The sequence below is a fragment of the Scyliorhinus canicula genome, chromosome 18, assembly GCF_902713615.1.
Source record: "Scyliorhinus canicula chromosome 18, sScyCan1.1, whole genome shotgun sequence".
NCBI classification, from domain to species: Eukaryota; Metazoa; Chordata; class Chondrichthyes; order Carcharhiniformes; family Scyliorhinidae; genus Scyliorhinus; species Scyliorhinus canicula.
In genome coordinates this window covers 86,516,629-86,540,984 of record NC_052163.1, presented here as the reverse complement: position 1 = coordinate 86,540,984, position 24,356 = coordinate 86,516,629, and the positions used below count along the sequence as shown (strand labels likewise).

General features: G+C 47.4%; 1 protein-coding gene across 36 annotated transcripts in view; it reads left to right on the top strand.

Annotated features, from left to right (window-relative positions):
• The window catches only part of LOC119952981 (receptor-type tyrosine-protein phosphatase S-like), a 561,150-nt gene that overhangs the window by 410,948 nt on the left and 125,846 nt on the right, over positions 1–24,356 (top strand). For 16 of the 36 annotated variants that reach the window (XM_038776673.1, XM_038776700.1, XM_038776684.1 and 13 more), the window contains 5 exons: positions 6,715–7,302; positions 8,053–8,153; positions 17,531–17,790; positions 18,647–18,737; positions 22,792–23,007. In XM_038776673.1, the coding sequence (XP_038632601.1) occupies positions 6,715–7,302; positions 8,053–8,153; positions 17,531–17,790; positions 18,647–18,737; positions 22,792–23,007 (1,256 nt within the window). The remainder of the gene's footprint in view (positions 1–6,714; positions 7,303–8,052; positions 8,154–17,530; positions 17,791–18,646; positions 18,738–22,791; positions 23,008–24,356) is intronic. The other 20 variants (XM_038776702.1, XM_038776701.1, XM_038776699.1 and 17 more) reach the window with 3 other exon arrangements.

Sequence of the window (24,356 nt, the reverse complement as noted above, 5' to 3'; positions counted from 1 at the left end):
TGATTCTTGGCCACCCGACTATGCTTCCTCTTGTTCGTTGGCCACAAACAGGTCCCGGAACACTTGCATGAATGGCTCCCACGTTCTGTGGAAGCCGTCGTCTGACCCTCTGATGGCGAATTTGATTTTCTCCATTTGGAGAGATTCCGAGAGGTCGGACAGCCAGTCTGCAGCTCTGGGCGGTGCTGCTGACCGTCAGCCAAACAGGATTCTACGGCGGGCGATCAGGGAGGCAAAGGCAAGGGCGTCCGCCCTCCTCCCCAGGAATAGATCTGGCTGGTCTGAAACCCCGAAGACCGCCACTATCGGGCATGGCTCCACCCTCACCCCCACCACTTTGGACATAGCCTCGAAGAAGGCTGTCCAGTACTCCACAAGTCTGGGGCAAGACCAGAACATGTGGGCGTGGTTGGCCGGGCCTCTTTGGCACCGTTCACATCTGTCCTCCACCTCCGGGAAGAACCTACTCATACGGTTTCTTGTTAAGTGGGCTCTATGTACCACTTTTAGTTGCCTCAGGCTGAGCCTTGCGCATGTGGAGGTGGAGTTGACCCTAGGCAGTGCTTCACTCCAGAGTCCCCACCCTATCTCAATCCCCAAGTCGTCCTCCCATTTCATTCTTGTTGCGTCCAGTACGGTGTCGTCCCTTTCTACCAGTCGGTCATACATGTCGCTACAGTTCCCTTTCACTAGGATACTTGCGTCCGGTAGGTCTTCCAGTAGTGTCTGTCATGGCGGTTGTGGGTACATCCTTGTCTCCTTTCGTAGGAAGTTTTTGAGCTGCAGGTACGGTAGCTCGTTCCCCCCAGCTAGCCGAAATGTCAGTTCGCCCAGTGTTGCGATCCTATTGTCCATGTATAGGTCCCTGACTGTCAGTGTCCCCCCGTCCTGCCTCCACCTTTTGAAGGTGGCGTCAGTCAGTGCTGGTGTGAACCTATGGTTGTTGCAGATGGGAGCCTTGTCCGACATTTTGGTCAGGCCAAATTGCTGCCGCAGTTGGTTCCAGGATTGGAGGGTGGCTGTCACCACTGGGCTGCTGGAGTGTTTTTTGGGTGGGGATGGGAGTGCTGCCGTGGCGAGGGCCCGGAGGGAGGTCCCCATGCAGGAGGCTTCCTCCACACTCACCCACTCGGCTTCTGGCTCCTGGATCCATCCCCTTACTCGCTCGGCTGTTGCCGCCCAGTGGTAGAATTGTAGATTCGGGAGGGCTAGCCCCCCCCCTGGATTTTGTTTTTTGTAGGACCTTCTTTGGGATCCTAGCATTTTTGCCCCCCCATACGAACGCCATGATAAGTTTGTCCAGCACTTTGAAAAAGGCCTTGGGGATGTAGATCGGAATGGATCTAAACAGGAAGAGGAACCTGGGCAGTACGTTCATTTTAATCGTCTGGACTCTCCCCGCGAGGGAGGGTGGGAGTGTGTTCCATCTTTGCAGGTCCTTTTTTACTTCCTCCGTCAGGCTGGTGAGGTTCCATTTGTGGATCCCTTTCCAGTCATGGGCTATTTGGATCCCCAGGTAGCGGAATTTGTGTCGGGCTTGTTTGAACGGCAGCCCCTTTAGTGCTGCCCCCCCCCCCCCCCCCCCCCCCCCCCCCCCCCCCCCCCCCTTGCTGGTGTACTGGGAAGATCTCGCTTTTGCTCATGTTGAGTTTGTAGCCCGAGAAGGCTCCAAACTCTTTCAGGAGGAGAGATCAATGTTGATTTAAGCTGGTCTTTCGTGTGTTTAAATAAAATGACAACTGTACCCATGTTCCTTGGTGCAGTTAATTGATTTCAGATGGAAGTGGAAATGATACACTGAACAGTCCAAAGACAAAGGGAGAAAGCTGACAGACATCATGCTTACGCCAAGGCAATGCTGTTGGAGTCAGTCCTAATGACTGATTGATCTCGGCAACATTCAACTTGCACAGGGCCATCCTGCTTCAGTAAGACATGTTCTGCCTGGTTCTGGATGGTGCCTGTGTCTACCAAAGCACTTGGTCGTGGATGAACATCCTTTGAATGCTGCGGACAAGTTGAAGCACAGATACATTGCAAAGATGGCCCAAAGCCAGTACTTTGAGTTTTGCACAGAACCTAATATTTTACATTACTCAACATATTTTTCATGTGGGATTAAATAAACCTGGAATTATGGCAAACTGAAAGGCATGGCAGGCTAGAATTTGAATGGTAGCGAATGGCTACAGAGCGGAATGGATATGCAGGAGCTGGTATCTAATCAAAGGATTCGAATAGCTTCTTTAAAGAATGGAAAACCCAGGACAGATTAAGAAATTGTAATTCCTCTGAAGAATTTGCTGATTTGTGTATGGCACAATGGATATTGAGGCGGAGTGGCAGACTGTAATCTAACTGAGGGGTTCTGATGCTTTGAATGTCTCAGAGGCAGCTGGAGGATAGGATCCAAGTGAGGGAATCAGATGCTTCAGATGTAGAAAAATGAATATATGAGAGTGGATTGCATGCAGACATGAATCTTGTTTTGGAGTTCAGTTGTTTTTAAAGTAGAATAATGGCTAAAACCTGTGAGTGATGTACAGGATGGCATTTATTTTGGACCTTCCAAGTTGCTTGTTGCATTATACTGGAAGGTAGTAAATCTCAATCATACTTGTCGTACCTGTAGCAACCATAAATCTTACACATCGCAAGCCCCATTTAGGAATATTTGCCAAGTTTTCAGGTGAAGCTTTATTTTGAATTTTTCCTTCACTTTATGTATTTGTGTTTAAGACACCAGCTGAACAAGACTTAAATTACGTAAGTGTAGATCCCGAAGGGCTAAGTCAGGCAGAATATGTGCTGGATACAACATACAGGCCAAGGGATCTCCCGGACTGCAGATCTGCAGTCACTGGCATTCGTTCTTCTCAGAACCAGAAAACTGCGGAATGTCTTGCCTTTCTTTGTCTCCCCTTTCCTCTTCTACCCGCAGGCTTTTTAAATCCAATCTTGGAGACACCTGATGACATGCAGTATCTTGTCTTCACACTTGCTCTTTCCAACTCTGGTGGTGTTGTTAATTTATCGCCTCAGCCATTCACTAAGATATGGTGGGGGTGGGGGTGGGGTGGGGAGGACGAAGTTGGCACTGAGAAAGAGTTCCTGGTGGAGCTTTCAGCAGCCCGTACCACTGACCCAACTACCCGTCATGTTGAGTTGCCATGACAACTGAGCAGCAGACTGAAGCTATGTTAAGTCTCACTGCCTTCTATGGGTTAAAGTGATTGAGAAAGATTTTAAATTACAAAGCTGGAGAAAGCCATTCGCTTCTCTCTGTCTAATGACTCTCACCCACTGGCAACTTAATTTGGCTTTTGCCATTTTGATAAATTTCTGTTTGGCCAGTCCATTGTGATTAAGGGAAGCGATACGGCGGGAGCTGTGAGAACTATGGCAGGCAAATTGTGCCTAGTGCTGCATTAAATTGAATGAAAAACCCTTGCTGTTCATTTGCATACAGAGCTACATCGTTAATCAGGACAGCAGACTGCCGGCAACTGTCATTACCTCAGAACTCAATTTGCTTAACTGGAAAAAGCTATTACAAAAAGACCTGTGAGATCTCAAGTGACAGACCTCCTCCACCCGATGCTGACTCACTGCAGTGGATGTTAACTTTCTGCAGAGGTGGAAAGCTGGTGGTGGCAGAACGACTGCCAATTGGAGATTGGATAGGAAACCCGATCAGGCAGTAGACTGGCCGACCAATCCACAACCACCTGTTCTCCACCACTCGTAAGAGGCAAACCTTTCCTTAAAGGAAAATGGACTTTCCTCATATCCTGGGGAAGGAGTTGATACGGGTGCCATTAATAACTTCACTTAAGTGGTTATTCTTCATATCTGAACCTAGCTGGTGAGGGTTGGGAGTTTTTTTTTGGTAGCAATGACCATCAGCGTCAACTCAAAACTATCCTAGCTCAACACATACTTCCCAGTGTAGGGGAAGTAGTGGTGTAGTGGTAATGGCATTGGACGAGTAATCCAGAGGCCCAGGTTAATTTTTTGGAGACACAGGTTCAAATCCTACCATGGCAGCTGGTAGAATTTAAAATTGAAAACATAAACATGGAATGGAAAACTAATCATCAGTGTTGATGGTGGCCACGAATCTACATCAATTGTCATTTAAAAACCCATATGGTTCACTAGTGTCCTTTAGGGGAGGAAATCTGCCCCATGATATGGCACCTTCTACATGTGACTCCAGACCCACAGCAATATGGTTTCCTCTTAACAATCCTCTGAAATAGCTGAAAGGCTACTCAATTCAAGGGAAATTAGAGTTGGGTAACTAGTACTAGCAATGCCCATATCCCATGAAAAAAAGTTAGAGGTCTGGATTATGAAAAAGAAGAAACCCCAAGTGATTTTGTTGTCTGCCCTCCATCTTCTGCGGCACCAAAGCCAGTTGACTCTTTGCAATGCCCTCATTGGGATCTGTTAACCCAGCACAAACCAGAGGTTAATCCTGGACCTCCCCTGGTCCATATGACCTGGTTCACATCAGTTTTCGATTTAGCAATTAAATAATGAAGGCTGTGATCCACATTCATTTCTGAGCCAATGCAGAGAGTAACAGTTGTACCTCAAAGTTTCCAGCAGCGTGTGTTCACAAACGTTTGAGGGAAATTCAGTACTGCTTACATCACCTGAACCCGTCTAACTGAGCCATCTGTGGCACAACGGAATTCACTTTGCAAACCATTCCAAACCTTTTGCGAGTGATGTGAATTTTGGAGCTTTGGAGTTTGCGAGCCCACATCAGTGAGAAGCGAGCTGAAAGGGATAATCATGCACCTCCGTAAAAATGGAGTTAATTACACTCCCAAAAATAGTGTAAAAAAACCCCACTTAGAACACGATCGAATCATACAGCACAGAAAGATATCATCCAGGCCAATGTGCCTCTGTCAGCTGTTTGAATGAGCTATCCACTCCTGCAGCCTTGGAAACCTTTTCTCTTCAGAATGCAGTATATCTGATTTCTTTTTGAAAGTTAGGAAATCGACTTCCATAACCTATTCAGCTCATACATTCCAAAACATGAAATTTAGCTTTTAATTTCTGGGGTAAAGTTGTCCATCTCCTCTGCTCTCAATCATTAAAATTTAAAATAGCAAGTTTGATGACTATTACTGCATGGCTTTAGTCAACTACATCTATAGAGTTCAACTGCACCAGATGTTTAGGGCAGCACGGTAGCATTGTGGATAGCACAATCGCTTCACAGCTCCAGGGTCCCAGGTTCGATTCCGGCTTGGGTCACTGTCTGTGCGGAGTCTGCACATCCTCCCCGTGTGTGCGTGGGTTTCCTCCGGGTGCTCCGGTTTCCTCCCACAGTCCAAAGATGTGCAGGTTAGGTGGATTGGCCATGATAAATTGCCCTTAGTGTCCAAAATTGCCCTTAGTGTTGGGTGGGGTTACTGGGTTATGGGAATAGGGTGGAGGTGTTAACCTTGGGTAGGGTGCTCTTTCCAGGAGCCGGTGCAGACTCGATGGGCCGAATGGCCTCCTTCTGCACTGTAAATTCTATGTAAATTCTATATGTGGGCAAGCATGGTTTGTATTTGCAGTGCTGTTAATATAGAGGAAAAATTGCATCCCTTTACAATTGTGTACCTTTCATGTTTTCCTCTTTTTGTGTGTTTATCTGCCCCAGGTCCTGTTATCTGAATGTCTCTCTCCCTTCCCAATTTCCCTTTTACCACCTTTTCTGTTTACATAGCTGTCTCTCGCTTTCCCTGGCTCTCTGTTTGTTCTCTCTCCCTCCCTGCTGCATCTCCCCTCTCCCACATTCTGTGGCTATGGTATTTGCCCATGTTGTTCCAATTTGTTTTGTTGCTTTTTTTTCTCCTTGGGTTATGCTAATCTTCTTCTGAGACAGTCCCTTGGACTTGAAGTTGACTTTATTGTCATCCAGTTCGATGTGTTCTGTGATGGCTGATAGATCCAATGTATGATCTAAAGTTTCTGCCACATTGAGAGCTGGCGGCTCTTAAAGGGTCAGGCAGTTGAGGTGTTTGGAGGTTTGTGCACTCTCTCTGCCGCCTCGACTTCACCTTTCGTGAAGTGTTTGATACCTTCCTGAATAAACCTCTTCCATTTTGGTTTGCCACAAGCCAGGGACTCCTGTGAGTCGGCGGACAGTAATACTACACTTTACATGAGCGTAAACTGGTGTAAAAGTGACCTTTTGTTGAAGGAATGAGCCTCGAATCCATGGAGCTTTCATGTGCTCAGTCGCCCTGATACTGTTTTGATAATGCACATCGCTTTGCAGATGTTGCAGTATAGCTCCCATCTCAATTGGAACTGAGACACCCTTGCCAGAACAATCTTCACCCAGAGGGTGTCGGGAATCTTTACTGCCTGAAAGGGTTGCAGAGGCGGGCACTCTCTCAAATTTAAGAAGCATTTAATGAGCATTTGAAATGATGTAGCAAACAAGGCTGTGGACCAAGTGCTTGAAAATGGGATTGTAATAAATAGGTGCTTGATGGTCGGCGTAGATGCGCAGGGCCGAAGGGTCTCTTTCTGTGCTGTAAGACTCTTATGACTCGAATAAAATAGCATTCCAAAAGGATATAATGCTTGTGTTGAATTTCCATTCTTGATTAATAGAAATCAGATGCTAACTGCTTTATTAATATAATGGCTTTTGGATAAACTACTCATAGATACTCCATGTGTTTTATATTTCAGTCCCTGACAGACCCACTCTGTCGGCCCGTCTGACTCAGGAGAACACAGCCGTGATACAATGGCAGCCTCCCTCTGCAACTTTTGGTCAACTCCTCGGGTATCAGCTTCACTTTGGGCGCACGGATGTCCAGCCCCTGACAACACTGGAGTTCTCTGACCATGAATATCAGTATGTGGCCCACAGCATGCACAAAGGTGCCACCTACGTGTTTAGGCTGGCAGCACGAAACAGGGCTGGCCTTGGGAACGAGGACACCACCCAGCTTACTCTACCCGAAGATGTGCCCAGAGGCTACCCGCAGATCCTTGACTTGGCAAATATCACCACCTCATCTGTTCAGTTTGGCTGGCTGCCCCCTGCTTTGGCAGAAAGGAATGGCAACATCACCATGTACACTGTGTCCTGTACACAGGCAGGTGCTCAGAGCAACCCCATTGAAGTGTCCACCAGATCCTCCCAGACTAGCCTCATATTGAACAACCTTAAACCGGACACCAGATATGACATTAAAATCAGGGCGCAAACCAGTAAAGGCCCTGGTCCTTACAGTCCCGCTGTTCAGTATCGGACCATGCCATTGGATCAAGGTAGGGGTTATCTATTGCCTTGTCATCCCAGGTGGCGGTGGGGCAGTTTTGGGCTTGGTACACTCTCTCTTCTACTTGCAGTCAACTGCGTCAAATCCCAAGGTAAAATATGTCAGGTCTGCTGAGAGCAAGCTGTTGGTAGCTCCAGAAATGCTTCATTGCTCGTGCAGGTAAGGTCATCGTTTGGGGACACCAGGTCATACACAGTAGAGGTGGTCCTCAGTGAGCTCTGCGCTCCATGCTACAAACAGAAACACACAGGTAGGAATGACTGCTGTTCTGTACTTCTGACTTGTAGCAAGAAGCAGTTAGCCCAGATACTCTAGAAGACGGGTAGGCCACTGGCTGAGGAAGCCTGGTGGTCACGTGGACATCTGATGTTGCTTCTGTGCCCAGTTTACCAGTTGAAGCATTGACCAGTTGAGCAGATCCAGCAGACGAGTAGTACACTGTTGGTTGGGGCAGCAAATTATTGGTGATCACAAGTTTGCAATCTCTTGGTGGGTATGTGGTGGTACTTGTACCCCAAGTTAAGGCTTCATGATATGAGGTAAAACAAAACAAATGCAACATTAATTTGAATATGTATTAAAAAAGAAACTTACTGAGAGATTGCCAAAATCCTTATAGTGCCGTATTTCAGTACCGACATGTTCACAGTCCATCGTGTTTAGCGGCAGCCTTACAGAAAGCTGGTGTCTGTTCACATTGTCGTCGGACCTTTTTCTGTTAATTTGCCTTCTTTTTCAGCAGTTTTCCCTAAAAATTTCCGAGTAAAGCTTGTAATGAAGACCTCAGTGCTGCTTAGTTGGGAGATTCCAGAACATTACAACTCTCCAATTCCGTATAAGGTAAGTTTGTATTTGTGGCAAATGATCTGCATTCCGCTGACTTTTCCTGCACCAACACAGAAGCGGTGAACATCCTGCTCAAGGATCATCCTCAGGCCCACTGCTCCTCAGAGTGATGGGAGACGAGCCTGTGCCTGAATTGTGGGTTCCCTGAAGGAAGAGAATGGTACGCCAACACCTGTATTTTAACAAGGGGGTGGGGGATTTCGGAATCCACTAGCTGGCACCAGGATTTGCGTAATCAACCGCATCGGAAGTCAGGCAGAAAACGGTTTAATGCTGGGCATCAAACCCATTGTGAGTCTCTGGCTGCCCCAACGGGTTCACTCCCCACCCCCCCCAAATATCCAGCATGAAATTGAAAATACCTCATTAGAACTGGTTTAAATATCATTATCAGGCAGGTAGCCCAATTCTCCTGCCTCCCGATGCTCCAGCACCGTAACCACCCACCCCCACAAGTAGCCGGGTTTCCCGCTGCTGTGAATTGGTGCAAATTCTGAGAAACTGAGAGCTGGCAGTTTGTACTCTTAAGGTGGAAGGCAAAGGGATGAATACCTTCCTTACACTTGTTTCCAGGGAACCAAGGGGAGGGTGGGGTTCTGGTTTGGGGGGGGGGGGGGATCTTGGGCTGGGCTGGAGGTGCTCAGGTCAGGGGTCTTTCCTGGGATGGAAGTCATTTGGCTGGTCTTCCCATCTGCAGCCTTTAAATCCTTTAAACTGTCTGTTAGCTTGTCAAGATGAAAAATCTCTGAGAATAAAGTGAAAGGCCTCCCATCTATAGCCTTAAACCCTTTCAACTATCTGCCAGCATGAAAGATCTGTGAGACAATCGTAAAAGCCTCCCTCTAATGTGGTGAAAACCTTTGAAGTAAGTCAATTTCACTGCCATTTATCTTTTTCAAGCCTGTGTGCATGCCCAGAAGCCTAAAAGCTTTGATCTGCATTATATACATTCACATTCACGATCCATTGCCTTTTAAAAACCTCACGATTGACAGATCCAGATAGTTTCCATGGATGAATTACCATTGTTTGTTTATCTGGCTCTACAGAGGTCCATTAACTCTGAAATACTGCCTCTTTTGAGCAGCTGTTCTTTCTAACTGTAGTTTTTAAAAAAGAGGCTGTCTTCTTTTGTTCTAAAGAGCTTCCTAGAAAGAGGTGTGGGCATAGCACTCAGATTGAGTTGCACTGAATGATGTACCTCACGACCCGAGGAAGGAGCAGTGCTCCGAAAGCTAGTGATTTGAAACAAATCTGTTGGACTTTTACCTGGTTTTGTAAGACTTCTTACTATTAAAAATGATGATAGAGAAGCAGAATCTCAGTCAAGTATGGTTGTTTAAGACCCACCCTGACCCTTAATACAGTTCCTTGATCTTGATTCTTAATGGATACGGTTCCATTGATTTTGATTCTTAATGGATACAGTTCCATTCATTCCCACTGTTGCTGGTTAATAGTTGCATAGTCTCTGGCTTCATTAGTAAAACTTTTATTGAACCTCCTTTCAACTATATGTTTAATTTTAATGTGAATATTTTCAGCAGTTATGCTGCAGTGATCTAGGGGACTGATTAAAATTTCCAGTTCAGTAATGATTTTAAAGCAACTTAATATTTTTGTAATACTTTGATGGGATGTGGGTGCCTTTGGCAATGTGTGTTGTAGCATCTCTAATTGCTCTTGAGCAGAGTGATTTGCTAGGCCATTTCAGAAGGTAGTTAAGAGTCAATCACATTGCTGAGAGTCTGGAGTCGCATGTAAATCAGACCAGATAATGACAGCAGATTTCCTTCCCTCAAGGAGATTAGTGAACCAAATGTGCTTTTGCAACAATTGGTAGTTTCATGACCAATACTGAGACTAGTTTATACTTCAGATTTAGTTAATCAAAGTTAAATTCCAGATGCTGCCACCTTGGGATTTGAACCCATGTTCCCAGACCATTACCTGGGTTACTTTAATGGATTTCTAGGCTGTCAGCCAAGAATGCAAAATGAGGCATGGCTGGGAGCCCAGAAGTTCATCAGAGTGTTGAAACAGCTGAGCCCCAGGGAAAAGATTGCTTGATTGACAGCTAAGGCTCTCTGATCCCTTCTGTCAATTGCACAATGTACATTTACACAAGATGTAGAGGCTTCTACTTGCAGTTGTTGCTATTGATACATTAAAGTGTCTGGATGATTCACACTTGTATTTCTCGGCAGTAAAAGTGTTTTTTAAGAGGTGGAAAGTTAAAAGTGAACAAAAAATGTTTTTGTTACACATGATATTGTCACTATTAGTGTTCATTGGTTCTATATCATGTATAGTGGGTGAATGGGCATGAACATAGCTTGACATGAGGGGGCATGAAGTGCCAGAGGGGATGGGTAGGCATGGGCGGGGCCTGGTGAGTGTGAAGAGTGTAAGGGGTGGAAGGCTAGAAGGCCTTTTTCCATTTTAACTGGGCGCAAAGTCCCACAGAACTGAGGCCCACCGAAGTCCACTGCAGCCCATGTGACTGCCTAGGAACATTTTCCCAGGCATGCTGGCCCCGACTGTATCCGCCCTTTCCAGAATGAAAATCTCATCTTTCCTGGCACTTTCTGCCCAGGCAGGAGAGCCGAGCGGGAATTTCCCACTAAGCGCCTCATGGATGTAAATCCAACCCTAATTGAGGGATGCGGTTACCAACGGTGACATTTTATGTGTGTGTAAACCAGGCAGCAAAGTGGGATGTCTGCAGTGCTGGAAAGCAAGATCATATCCATGGTTCCTTCAGCTGCTGTGGTCTTGATCTCAGCCTTCCTCTGGGTGACGCGGGACTGGTGTCAGTCATGCCGCACAGTTAAATAGCTGCAGACTCACTGTAAATTCTCATACATGAGCAACAGAGACACAGATGAGGTGCCAGTAGTTCACTGATGGCTGCACTTGGAACCATATCCCGGCAGGGAGTTTGAACCCTCAGGAGAGGAGAGAAAAGTCAGGATCTGTGAAATGTCCCAGACGGCCACATCGGACTTGAGAAAAGAGCAGTGAAAAAATAACTTCAAATTAGCTTGAGTAATTATCCATGAAATAAGATAACCGCTAGAAAGCAATAGAAAAAGTGACTATGGATGTCAGAAAATAGATGTCCTGATAGACGACCGTCTGTCGAGACAGTGGGAGGGATATCAGCAGACTCGGTCAAACATCAAGGGCAACGTAAGTAATATTCCATTAACACTGCAGATGAGAAACATCACAGTTTGCAATTATTATAAACCTGTGAAGTTGCCGTCTGCTTTACGAACACTGGTAAAATCAACACTTACTTTGTCCTGAGTCACAGTAGCACAAACATCTCCTGTTTGAAAATTGTACTGTGCCTGGGGATCTACTCCCCACGCCTTGAGCAACCTGTTTCCAAACAGTTATTATCATCTGCAAGCTTGGGGAAAACACGAGTCCTGTCATAAAAAAATCACAAAAGAATATTTCAAAGATTTGACTATGGCACACTGAAGGCTGTGACTCACATTGGCTAGCTCCAAGGGCAATTGCATGCTCCAAGATCTATCCCGTTCCCATTCTTCAGACTTGAGACTTGAAATTGGGGATCAGCAAGTTGTTCAGCCAGAGGGGGCATTGCCACCAAGCCTGAACCTGCCCTCATTCATGTACCATGTTCTACTTTTCATCCGGGATTGCTGATTACTGCTCTGGGTTGGGAACTATGGCTGATTATTTTTTTTCCTCTCTAGCTTCTGCCCACTGAAGTCTAGAAGGCATTTGACAGGGTGCCTCATTAAAGGTTACTACACTAAATAAGAGCTCATGGTGTGGTGGGTAAAACATTAGCACAGGTAGAGGATTGGTTAGCTAACAGAATCAAAGAGTAGTAGAGATAAATGGGTCTTTTTTCAAATTGGCCACACTGAGTGCCACAGGGATCAGTGCTGGGGCCTCAAGTTTTTTTAAATAAATATTTTTATTTCAGTTTGCATTTTTACACTGAGCCAGAGACAGATGAAATGTTTATTATTTACAATTTACATGTTGTTCCTTTTCAGCACCACCCCCCTTTGTTCCCTCCCCATCCCCTTTTCTCCTGACTCCGGGTCCTACCATAGGCTCTCCCCTTCACCATAGGTGGTTTGTTTTGCCATTTGTTTTGCTCTTATAGCATTGTGAGGGGTCCTCTGGTCCCCATGTCGGGCTTTCCCTGGGTGAGCCAGCAGGCAGCTGGCCTTCTCTCCATGTGCAGAAAAGGTCAGTCCCCCGTGTCTGGCGGAGTTAGCGCACTGCCTTCCTGCATATTAAAGTCCATTTGTAGCTTTCGCCTCTCCGCCAGTAGCCCTATGGTCGGGGACTTGGAGTATGTTCTGTCAACCTCCAGATGGAGTTGATCAGGTCCTGCCTAGTCACCCTTTCTTCCCTGTCTCTGCATGCCTTGTAGGCGATAATTTCTCCCTAAATCACCACCTTCAATGCCTCCCAGAACATGGAAGGTGAGACTTTCTCTGTACTGGGTATTAGTAACTTACTCGCCTATGGCCTGTGATATTTTCTGGCAGAAGACCTTGTCGTCCAGCAGGGCCATGTTCAACCTCCACATGGGGCATTGGGCATGGACCATCTCCAACTTCACATCCATGTAACGTGGAGCGTGGTCGGAGAATACAAATGCGAGTATTCCGCCCTGACTATTTCTGGAAGCACCAATTTCCCCAGTACAAAGAAGCCGATGTGGGTGTACACCTTTATGTACTGGTGGAAGAACGAGAATTCCTTTTCACGTGGGTACACAAACCGCCATGGGTTCACTGCCCTCATCTGCTCCATGAATGTTCCCAGTTCCCTAATCATGGGCGCGTTTCTCCGCACCCCATGCCGGGGCGGAGAATCGCGGGTGGGCCGGGTGAATCATGGCACGCCGCCCTGGCACCCCCCGCGATTCTCCTACCCCCCCCCAAAATGGCGTGTCGCGTTTTGAGACAGGCCGCTCGGAGAATCGCCGCTCGCCGATTCTCACAGCGACCAGTGATTCTCCGGCCCGGATAGGCCGAGCAGCCTGCCGAACCCGACCGGTTCACACCGGCGCCAACCACACCTGGTCGCTGCCGGCGTGAACAGCGCGCGACCGGTAAGTGTGGGGCCTGTGGGGGGTAGAGGGAGGATCGAGCACCACGGGCATGCTCGTGAGATGTCTGGCCCGCGATCGGTTCTCACCGATCGTCGGACCGGCGTCTCTATAAGACGCACTCTTTTCCCTCCGCCGCCCCGCAAGATCAAGCCGCCATGTCTTGCGGGGCAGCGGAGGGGAAGACGGCAACCGCGCATGCGCGGGTTGGCATCGGCCAACCTGCGCATGTGCGGCTGACATCACTTCGGCGCCGCCGGCCGCGTCATTCCCGGCGTGCCGCTTTGACGCAAGCGTCAAGGCCGGGCGCTCGGGATTCACGAGCCGCCGCTCCTAGCCCTTCCCCGGGGGGGGGGGGGGGGGGGAGAATAGAGGGCGAGGAGTGCCTTCCGACGCCGGAGTGAAACACTCCGGGTTTCACTCCGGCGTCTGCTGTTTGTCTCCCTTTGGGAAAATTGCGCACCAAGTCGTTTTCCACATTCTGGGGTTTTAACGGTTTGTGAATGGTTCCTGTACACCGTGCAAAAATTGTTAATGTCTATGACTTCTTTCTCATTTCTCTCCCTACGCCTTCTCATCGCTGCTTTGTCTGCCTTTTGTCTAGGCTATTCACCGGCATGAACTTGTCCACCTCTGCTAGGGTGGTGAAATAATGTTCTTTGTTCTGGAATGTTACCCAAAGCTTGACTGGAATAACATCCCAAAGTTTATTCCGTTCTTGTACAGGGCCAATTTTGCTTGGTTAAAGACGGCCCTGCGCTTTGCCAGGTCTGCCCCAATGTCTTGGTACAGCTGTAGTCTGTGTCTTTCCCAACTGCTTGCTATGGTCTTCTGAGTCCAACGCAGGACCCTCTCCCGATCTTGATGCCTGTGTAGTTTGATGATTACCGCCTTGGTTGTTCTCTGGCCTTGGGTTTCAGTCGGAGTGACCTGTGGGTCCTGTCGATCTCCGGTGGCTTGGGGAAGCTGTCCCTTCCGATCAAGTTGTCCAGCATCTGAGCCACGTAGTCAGTCGGGCCTCTGCCCTTGATCCCCTCTGGCAGGCCCACTATTCTACCCCATCCCAGCGAGCGTTGTCTGCATGGTTACCAGTGCCTCCACCACCTTGATCTCCACTTTGATTTCCTCCTTCATTGCGGTCAATTGTTAGGAATGTCTTCCATTCCTCTCCAGGTGGAGGGGGGGGGGGGAATGGGGGGAGCCCGTTGTCCGGGTCATCGGTGTCCCTCACTTGGGCAGCCGGGGTCCCCTCGCCTTGTGGGTCCGCCGACTCACTCGCTTCCTGCTCCTCCCCTTTTCCACCGCTTCTGGCTTCCCTGCAGCCTCTTGAGCTACCACTTGCTGGCATATTGCTCTTTTCCTCTTCCTTTTCTGTTTAAGGGTGGAATAAGTCTGAATTTTTGGGCTAAATCCATCCAGAAGTGCCTTTTCTACTGTATTTTGGAGGAGAGCCACGTGTTGTGCAGCTGCTCAGCATATCCCTGTCACAGGGAATCTCTGGGGCCTCAAGTATTGACAGTTTATATCAATGACTTGGTTGAAGGGATTAAATGTATGATTGCTAAAATTTGCTGCTGGCACAAAGATAGGTCAGAAAGAAAGTTGTTAAGAGGGCATAAGTGGCGTGATCCGATGGCCATGCCGCACAGGAAAAGCAGCTCGCCGCAGCGCAGCATGGCCGATGAAAGCTGGGGGAACCCGCTCCTGGGTTCTATCCGGCTCGCCACGCCTCGCGAGATCCAACGCAATCTTGTGAGACGCTGCAGGATCACTTTTTGGCAAATCTGCATACTGTATTAGAGTGAAGCAGCTAGCCTCACTTTAATGTGAAGATTCCCGGGGTCCCTGAGGCTTTGGGATTTATTCTCTTTGCCTCAGAGACCTCTGGAGAGCGCCATTCAGCATTGGTCACTGCAGACAGGAACCAAATGGAACGGCGCCTGTGGGAATCTCCCAGGAGATCAGAGGCCCTGAGCTACATGCCCTTTGAGCTGGGTGGTAAGTGGGCAGCCTGGCAGTGCCACCAAATGATCCTGCCAGCGGCAACAGACGAAAAAGTGTTTCCCATTTAAGGCAGAGATGAGGAGAATTAGTTTCCAACAGGGGGTTGTAAGTCTGTGGAACCCCCTCCCCCAGAGACCAGTAGAAGCAGCGTCATTAGATAATTTTAGGGAGGGGTAAATGGATTCTTCACTTATGAGGGAGTCCAAGGGTTTCAGAAAGCCAGGAAGTTGTGTTGAGGCTGCTCTGCTCTGGTAAACGCAGTCCTCACAGACCAAACATACCCAACACATCAGAGGCCACAATCATATTAGCCATAACCATGTAGCAAAGCAGAGCAAGCTCCAAACATCGAATGGCCTACTTCTGCTCCGAATGTGTACGGTCATAACACATGCAACTAGAACATAGAACATACAGTGCATAAGGAGGCCATTCAGCCCATCGAGTCTGCACCCACCCACTTAAGCCCTCGCTTCCACCCTATCCCCGTAACCCAATAACCCCTCCTAACCTTTTTGGCCACTAAGGGCAATTTACCATGACCAATCCACCTAACCTGCACGTCTTTGGACTGTGGGAGGAAACCGGAGCACCCGGAGGAAACCCACACAGACACGTGGAGACCGTGCAGACTCCGAACAGACAGTGCCCCAGCAGGGAATCGAACCTGGGACCCTGGCTCTGTGAAGCCACAGTGCTATCCACTTGTGTTGCCCATAAGTCTGTGGAACCCCCTCCCCCAACCATACTTGACAATTTGGAAATTTGCTCAGGAATGTCCTGTGCACAAACTCAATCCAACCAATTACCGCCCCATCAGTCTATGCTCCATCATCAGCAAAGTCGATTGTAGCATCCAAATGTCCGCTATGGCTGGGACCATCTGATTCAGCAGAGGATAAATTGAACTATGGACTGTCAGTGCTGCTGACTAGGCCAGCATTTATTGCCCATCCATAATTGTCTTTGAGAAGGTGACGGTGAGCTACCTTCTTGAACCACTGCAGTCCATGTGGTCTAGGTGCACCGAAGGTGCTGTTTGGGAGGGAATTCCAGGAATTTAACCCAGCAACAGTGAAGGAACAGCGATGTATTTTGAGTCAGGATTGTGTGTGACTTGGAGGGGAACTTGCAGATGGTGCGGTTCCCATGTACCTGCTGCCCTTGTTCTACTCGGGTTGTAGTGGTCATGAATTTGATAGTTAAGTTAGAAAAGAGAGACTTGCGTCTGTAGTGACTTGTTTCCCAAAGCAATTTGCGTACAATGAATTTTGAAGTTCCGACTGTTTGCAGTATGACCATGGTTGCCGGGTCAATTCAAATTTTCATGGCTGAGAGCGATAAGATATTTGTTTGCTAAGTGGATGGTGGCAAGTAAATGGAGTTGAGGTACAGATCAGCTGTAATTGAATGACTGAAGAGGCTCAAAAGGCTGAATGGCCTCCTAGTTCTATTGTCCCACAGTAGCCATTCTCCACCAGTTAGAACCCACAAACAGCAGAAAGATGGATAACCAGGTATCCTGGTGCTTGTGGTGTCGGCCGAGGCTGAATTACCGGCCCAGACAACACAGGAACTCGCTGCATTAATATCCAATGCAACAGGCAAATGGAGTCTGCCTCACGTTTCATCCGAGAGCCCCGTCAGTGTAAATCCTCATGATAATTTGCATGTTTTTGACAGGTTTCTCATGAAGGGTGAGATACTTGGCAGGTTAGCTGTGTCGACGATGGCTCTGTTGTTAGCACGCTCACCTCTGAATCACAAGGTTCAAGGTCCACTCAGGGACGTGAGCACAAAAAAATCAAAGCAGACACTCCAGTTCAGTGTTTAGGGAGGGTGTAAAAGATCTCATGGCATTATTTAGAAAAAGAGCAAGGGAGTTTCCCCAAGTCTCCTGATATTTATCCCTCAATCAACATCGCAAAAGATATATTGGGCAGAAGATTTTGTCCTCCACACAGAGTGCTGGCTGAAGCGAGAAAACCGGCGTGGAGCTCGCAGGCTTTTCTCGTCAGATAATCCAGTACACTGTGCAAGAAAAATCTGCAAAATCCCTTTTTAAAGGGCCCCTTGATCTCCAATAGAAAAGACAGGGCATTTTCTCTTGATTAATTACTTCTTGCAATTTGACTCCTTTTCTAAGGTCCTGGTGTGTGTTCAATTTAATGCCACACTCCCTACTCAATGTTTTCGGTTTCAAAGCCCTACCTTCTCAACCCTTTTATTAGTTCCTTGTTTTCGACTCTGTGTCCAGATCCAGTACAAAAATGGTCAGTCCGTTGTCGAGGTAGATGGGCGAGCCACCAAGAAGCTGATCACCAACTTGGAACCGGACAAGGAATACTCCTTCGTGCTGACAAACCGCGGGAACACGGTGGGTGGCCTGCAGCAAACGGTGTCGGCCCGCACAGCCCCTGCCATCCTGGGCAGCAAACCGTACCTCATCAAGAAGGTGGAACCCGACGGGACTCTGATGGTCCGGATGCCTGAGGTGGAGACAGTGACCCCAGTCATGTAAGAAACCACCTAAGATGAAATGTTCAAATTGTGTCCCATCCATGTGTTTTGTCAGAGGGATGGGATTGCAGGACTCTTGCAAAGCTCAACTAAATAGTTTAAATCTGTGGATGGCCTTTATGTATTCTTCATGACCCCCCCCCCCCCCCCCCCCCCCCCCCCCCCTTGCAGGGGAACTGAGGTCAATTGTAGTGGTACAATTGCAATTATCCCAGTTAAAATCAACTATCATTAAAAGTTTATTGGATAAGCATATGGATGATAATGGCATAGTGTAGGTTAGATGGCCTTTAGTTTTTGACTTCCCATGTCGGTGCAACATCGTGGGCCGAAGGACCTGTACTGCGCTGTATCGTTTTATGTTCTATGTTCTATATCTGAACACAGACCTCAGGTTCAAACCTGGATGTTCTGGCCTTAAGTTCAGTGCTTTTATTGTTGGTACAAAAGCAGAATACTGTGGATGCTGGAAATTTGGTATAACAAACAAAATGCTGGAAATACTCAGCAGGTCCAGCAGCATGTGTGAAACGAAATATAGTTAATGTTTATCATTGGGCCGCTGGGCAGTCCTGTCTTCCCCACATTATCTATTTGTGATATTCCAATGAAACCCTGAAGCCCCCCTTTCCCCAGGTCGGTTTGTGCAGACAGATGGCAACCCGGGCTGTGCCATTCATAATGCATGGAAAGGGTGAGATTCTCACATTCTCCAGGCAGACGCACATTCATCCATCATGTAGCGTTTCAATGTCTTTCGCAAGAGAATAAATCTGGTTGCAAGCTGCCTTCCTGTGTCATCTTGGTTTTTTTGTTTGAGTTGTGAGGTGCATGTTTTCACCTTGTGTTTCAGAGCTTATTACATCATCGTGGTTCCACTGAAAAAATCTCATGGCAAGTTTGTCAACACGTGGCACAGCCCTGACGAAATGGATCTTGAAGAGGTGCGTAGAGGCAAAGCAAACGTTTCCTTCCTTGGCCCTCGCGTGTTTAGCCAGACAGCAAGTGTTTTGAGTCTTCCCCAAATATCGGAAGGTTCCTATGATAACATGGTGTTATCAATGTGGGTATTCCAAGTGTGCGAGTTCATCAGCGGGCAGCACGGTAGCATAGTGGTCAGCACAGTTGCTTCACAGCTCCAGGGTACCAGGTTCGATTCCTGGCTTGGGTCACTGTCTGTGCGGAGTCTCCACATTCTCCCCGTGACTGTGTGGGTTTCCTCCGGGTGCTCTGGTTTCCTGCCACAGTCGAAAGATGTGCGGGTTAGGTGGATTGGCCATGCTAAATTGCCGATAGTGTCCAAAGGTTAAGTGGGGGTTACTGGGTTACAGGGATAGGGTAGAGATGTGGGCTTCAGTAGGGTGCTCTTTGTAACGATTGGTGCAGACTTGATGGGCGAATGGTGTCCTTCTGCATTGTAAATTCTATGATCAACACCCTTGGAGACCAAAGCAGCTGACACAATGTGGTCCTCTCACCCAAAGCACAGACTCAAGCACACACCACCCAGCTGATTTACTCCTCCCAGACTCAACCGATTTGAAAGCCAATTGTAACATTTTACTGCAACCCTAGTGAACTCAGCACAGTGATTTAGCTCACTGGGCTAAATCGCTGGCTTTTAAAGCAGACCAAGCAGGCCAGCAGCATGATTCCCGTACCAGCCTCCCCGGACAGGCGCCGGAATGTGGCGACTAGGGGCTTTTCACAGTAACTTCGTTGAAGCCTACTCGTGACAATAAGTGATTTCATTTCAAGTGCCATCTTAAGTCTCTTCTGACCTGAGCGATTTAGTTTCATGAGAGGGTGATGTATTTATCCACTTACCCCAAGAGGGCCAGAAGCAAATTAAGTTTCCATTAATGTGGGGGAGAATGATTAGCTGAGACAGTCAAATGGGTTTACTAGTTTGTTCCAGCCTATATTTGGTCTGTGTCGGGTTAGCTCAGTTGGTTGGACAGCTGGTTTGTGATGCACAGCCAGACCAACAGCATGGGTTCAATTCCTGTATTGGCTGAGATTGTTCATGGAGGACCTGCCTTCTGGGTCCCTGATTTTCACAGTAACTTCATCACAATGTTAATGTAAGCCTACTTGTGACAATAATAAAGATTATTATTCTCAACCTTGCCCCTTTCCTGAGATGGGGTGATCCTTAAGTTAAATCACCACCAGCCAGCTCCCCCCCCCCCCTCAAAGGGGAGAGCAGCCCGTGGTCATCTGGGACTAGGGAGACTTTACTTTACATTTAGGTGGGTGAGAGGCTGTATAACAGTTGAAAGGTGTTTCTGTACATCCTGCTGCTTAATGCTACTATTCCAGAGCTAACCTGGTCCCATGTAAGCTACTCGTCTAAACCTGACCCTACAACAGGGAATCTCAACCTTTCGGAGCAGAGGGGACAGACCCGTTTTGGTTAGCCAGTGACATTGTCGTGCGTGAACCCTGTGTTCCACATTTACTGTGTGACTCAAATATTTAATCAAAATATTCCAAAAGATCACAGGACTTGAATGTGTGTTGTTCCTTAGTTCACTCAGAGAGAACAAATATACAATCTCAGGAATGGCAAAAAACCAAACACATTTCTACTCAAAAGCACCATCTGAAAGCTGTACTAGACTTAGTACCACACTGGGTGATGTATTTGAAAACTGAGAAAGAAAAATATTCAAATTCTTATGGATAAAACGTTGGTTCCCTCCTCAATCTCTGTATCCAGTCTTCAGCTGCCGTCTCAACCTATTCATGTCTCTCTGCCTCAAACCACTGTTACCGGCTGTCCCGTCTGCTCTGTCTCTTTATCACTGACAGTTCCGTCTGCTTAGTCCCTTTATCACTGATGGGATATTCAGTGCAAAAGGGATTATTATTTAAATGATAAAATATTAAAGCATGCTGCTGTGCAGAGAGACCTGGGTGTGCTAGTGCATGAGTCGCAAAAAGTTGGTTTACAGGTGATTAAGAAGGCGAACGTAATTTTGTCCTTCATTGCTAGAGGGATGGAGTTTAAGACAAGGGAGGTTTTGCTACAATTGTATAAGGTATTAGTGCGGTCACACCTGGAGTATTGTGTTCAGTTTTGGTCTCCTTACCTGAGAAAGGACATGCTGGCGCTGGAGGGTGTGCAGAGGAGATTCACTAGGTTAATCCCAGAACTGAAGAGGTTGGATTCCGAGGAGAGGTTGAGTAGACTGGGACTGTACTCATTGGAATTTAGAAGGATGAGGGGGGATCTTATAGAAACATATAAAATTATGAAGCGAATAGATAGGATAGATGCGGGCAGGTTGTTCCCACTAGCGGGTGAAATCAGAACTAGAACTAGAACTAGCCTCAAAATAAGGGGAAGTAGATTTAGGACTGAGCTTAGGAGGAACCTCTTCACCCAAAGGGTTGTGAATCTATGGAATTCCTTGCCCAGTGAAGCAGTTGAGGCTCCTTGATTAAATGTTTTTAAGATAAAGATAGATAGTTTTTTGAAGAATAAAAGGATTAAGGGTTATGATATTTGGGCCGGAAAGTGGAGCTGAGTCCACAAAAGATCAGCCATGATCTCATTGAATGGTGGAGTAGGCTCAAGGGGCCAGATGGCCTACTTCTGCTCCTCATTCTTATGCTCAGCCCCTTTATCACCGACTGTCCCGTCTGCTCAGCCCCTTTATCACTGACTGTCCCGTCTGCTCAGCCCCTTTATCACCGACTGTCCCGTCTGCTCAGCCCCTTTATCACTGACTGTCCCGTCTGCTCTGTACCTTTATCACTGACTGTCCCGTCTGCTCTGTCCCTTTATCACTGACTGTCCCGTCTGCTCAGCCCCTTTATCACTGACTGTCCCGTCTGCTCTGTACCTTTATCACTGACTGTCCCATCTGCTCTGTACCTTTATCACCGACTGTCCCGTCTGCTCTGTCCCTTTATCACCGACTGTCCCGTCTGCTCAGCCCCTTTATCACTGACTGTCCCGTCTGCTCTGTCCCTTTATCACTGACTGTCCCGTCTGCTCAGCCCCTTTATCACTGACTGTCCTGTCTGCTCAGCCCCTTTATCACTGACTGTCCCGTCTGCTCTGTCCCTTTATCACTGACTGTCCTGTCTGCTCAGCCCCTTTCTCACTGACTGTCCTGTCTGCTCAGCCCCTTTATCACTGACTGTCCCGTCTGCTCAGCCCCTTTATCACTGACTGTCCCGTCTGCTCTGTCCCTTTATCACTGACTGTCCTTTCTGCTCAGCCCCTTTATCACTGACTGTCCCGTCTGCTCTGCCCCTTGATCACTGACTGTCCCGTCTGCTCTGTCCCTTTATCACTGACTGTCCTGTCTGCTCTGTCCCTTTCTCACTGACTGTCCTGTCTGCTCTGTCCCTTTATCACTGACTGTCCCGTCTGCTCAGCCCTTTTCTCACTGACTGTCCCGTCTGCTCTGTCCCTTTATCACTGACTGTCCCGTCTGCTCAGCCCCTTTATCACTGACTGTCCCGTCTGCTCTGTCCCTTTATCACTGACTGTCCTGTCTGGCCTGTCCACTCTGGCCTGGTGCTTTGCCATTCATTGTCCTGAAATTCACAGTCTGTGTGTAAATGTCCCGCAAGGAGCCTACGGGGTGGGAATGATTATCTTCCCCATGGTCCTTGCGGGAATCTCAATTAACCTCTGTATAAAAGATTGGCCAGTAAGGCATCGAGCAGAACAGGAACCCGGTCAAGACCTACCAGCCTGTGTATATATCGTGTTGTAAATAATCATTGTTTATTTTACCCTGTGTGAACTCCCTGTGTCCTATTAAATTGTGGTCCACTGCTATCTTTGTATAGTCACATTTGAGTGTAATTGGTGAAAAGAGATGGAGGGAACCAAGCTTAGCATTGAGCTGTATATGGCTTGTGTTTATTATTTTCAGACAGGGCTCTTATTACTCTTTGTTACATTATTTTGGTTTCTGTGCCATTCACAAGTTCCATTTCTGCTTTTCCAAAGAAATAATTTATTTTTGGTTCCAGCTCCTTCAGGATCTGACCCTGCGCCGACGCAGAAGCCTCCGACCCCGCCGGCAACTAGGCCACTCCAAGCCCTATATAGCAGCCCGCTTTGATGTTCTCCCTCGAGATTTCATTCTGGGTGACCAGCGGTTTTATGGTGGGTTTGAGAACAGACCACTGGAGCAGGGTAACAAATATGTATTCTTCATCCTGGGTCTCCTGGACATACCAGAAGCGGTGAGTGCACGTCTTTTGATAAAACGTAAAGTTAACATCTCACCTTCTACTTTCTGTGGTGTCACCCATCTGCTGTGACCCCCCATACCCACAGCCCATCGTCATCCTCCACCACACCATCCCCGTAGCACCATCGTTATCCCCATATCCCTCACCATACACCCCCATATTCCCCACCATCCCATTGTCATACACATATCCCCTACCACACCATCCCCAACAACCCCATCATCATCCCCATAGCCCTCCTCAATCCATCTCCACAACTTGCCCTCTACATCCTCCACCGCTCCCTTTCGTTTTTTCCAATTCTCGCCCTGGGTGTGAGTAACAGAAATACCAGGATCCTGTATTGGGTACTCTGCTGATGTTAAAGGTAGTGTATGGTGGTGGTGAAGAGTAGAAGGAACTTTGCATGGCTGCTGGATGTGTGGTACAACAACAACTTACATTTATGAAGAATCTTTACCAAAGCAAAGCAACTCAAAGCATCTCTCAGAACATGACACTGAACGAATAAAGAGATAATAGGACAGGTAACCAAATGTTTGGTCAAAGAGCTGGGTTTTAAGGAGCATCTTAAAGGGAAGAGAGGTACAGGGATTCAGGAAGATCATTCCAGAGCTCAAACTCCAGACATCTGAAGCAACCAATGATGGAGCCATGAACATCAGACCTTGAAGTCATTGTCCCCAATGAGTTCCCAAAGTGAATAAAAAATGCTGTTTTACCATCTGGTATCAACCAGCATCATCCTAGCAGGGGGTTGAGCTGCTCCAGTTGGATAGCATTCAACAAAACTTAATCCAAGGTGTTATGGGCCAGGGTTTAGAGAACCCCAAAGTGTATCATGGAGTTCACTTGACCAACAACTTTTAATAGATTGTGTTATGGGGAGCACACGGCCCATTCTACAGGTATGGTAGAGCAGAAATCGAAAAGTATTTGTTAAAGCAAAACAATGTTTATTCTATGAACTCAAGTTAATATTTTAAAAACGTGAACATCTTAGCAACCATCAATTAAAATACAGCCCCCAAAGACTACAACACTAAGTAATCCTCAATAACTTCCCAAACAACATCCAGAAGACAAAAGAAACACCTTTGAACAAAAACACATCAGGTTTACATTCACTACTGAAAACATTTATAATTTCAAATTCACCAAGTGATCAAGAGATAGTCTTTTGATGGCAGAGAGATCAACAGTACGCCTGCTTTGTCTGGCTTCAGCTCCAACACTGAAAACGAAACTAAAACACACACTGCAGCAAACAGCGTAAAACGATAGTAAAAAGCTGACAGACAGCCCAGCTCCACGCACGCTCTTGACATCACTGATAAACA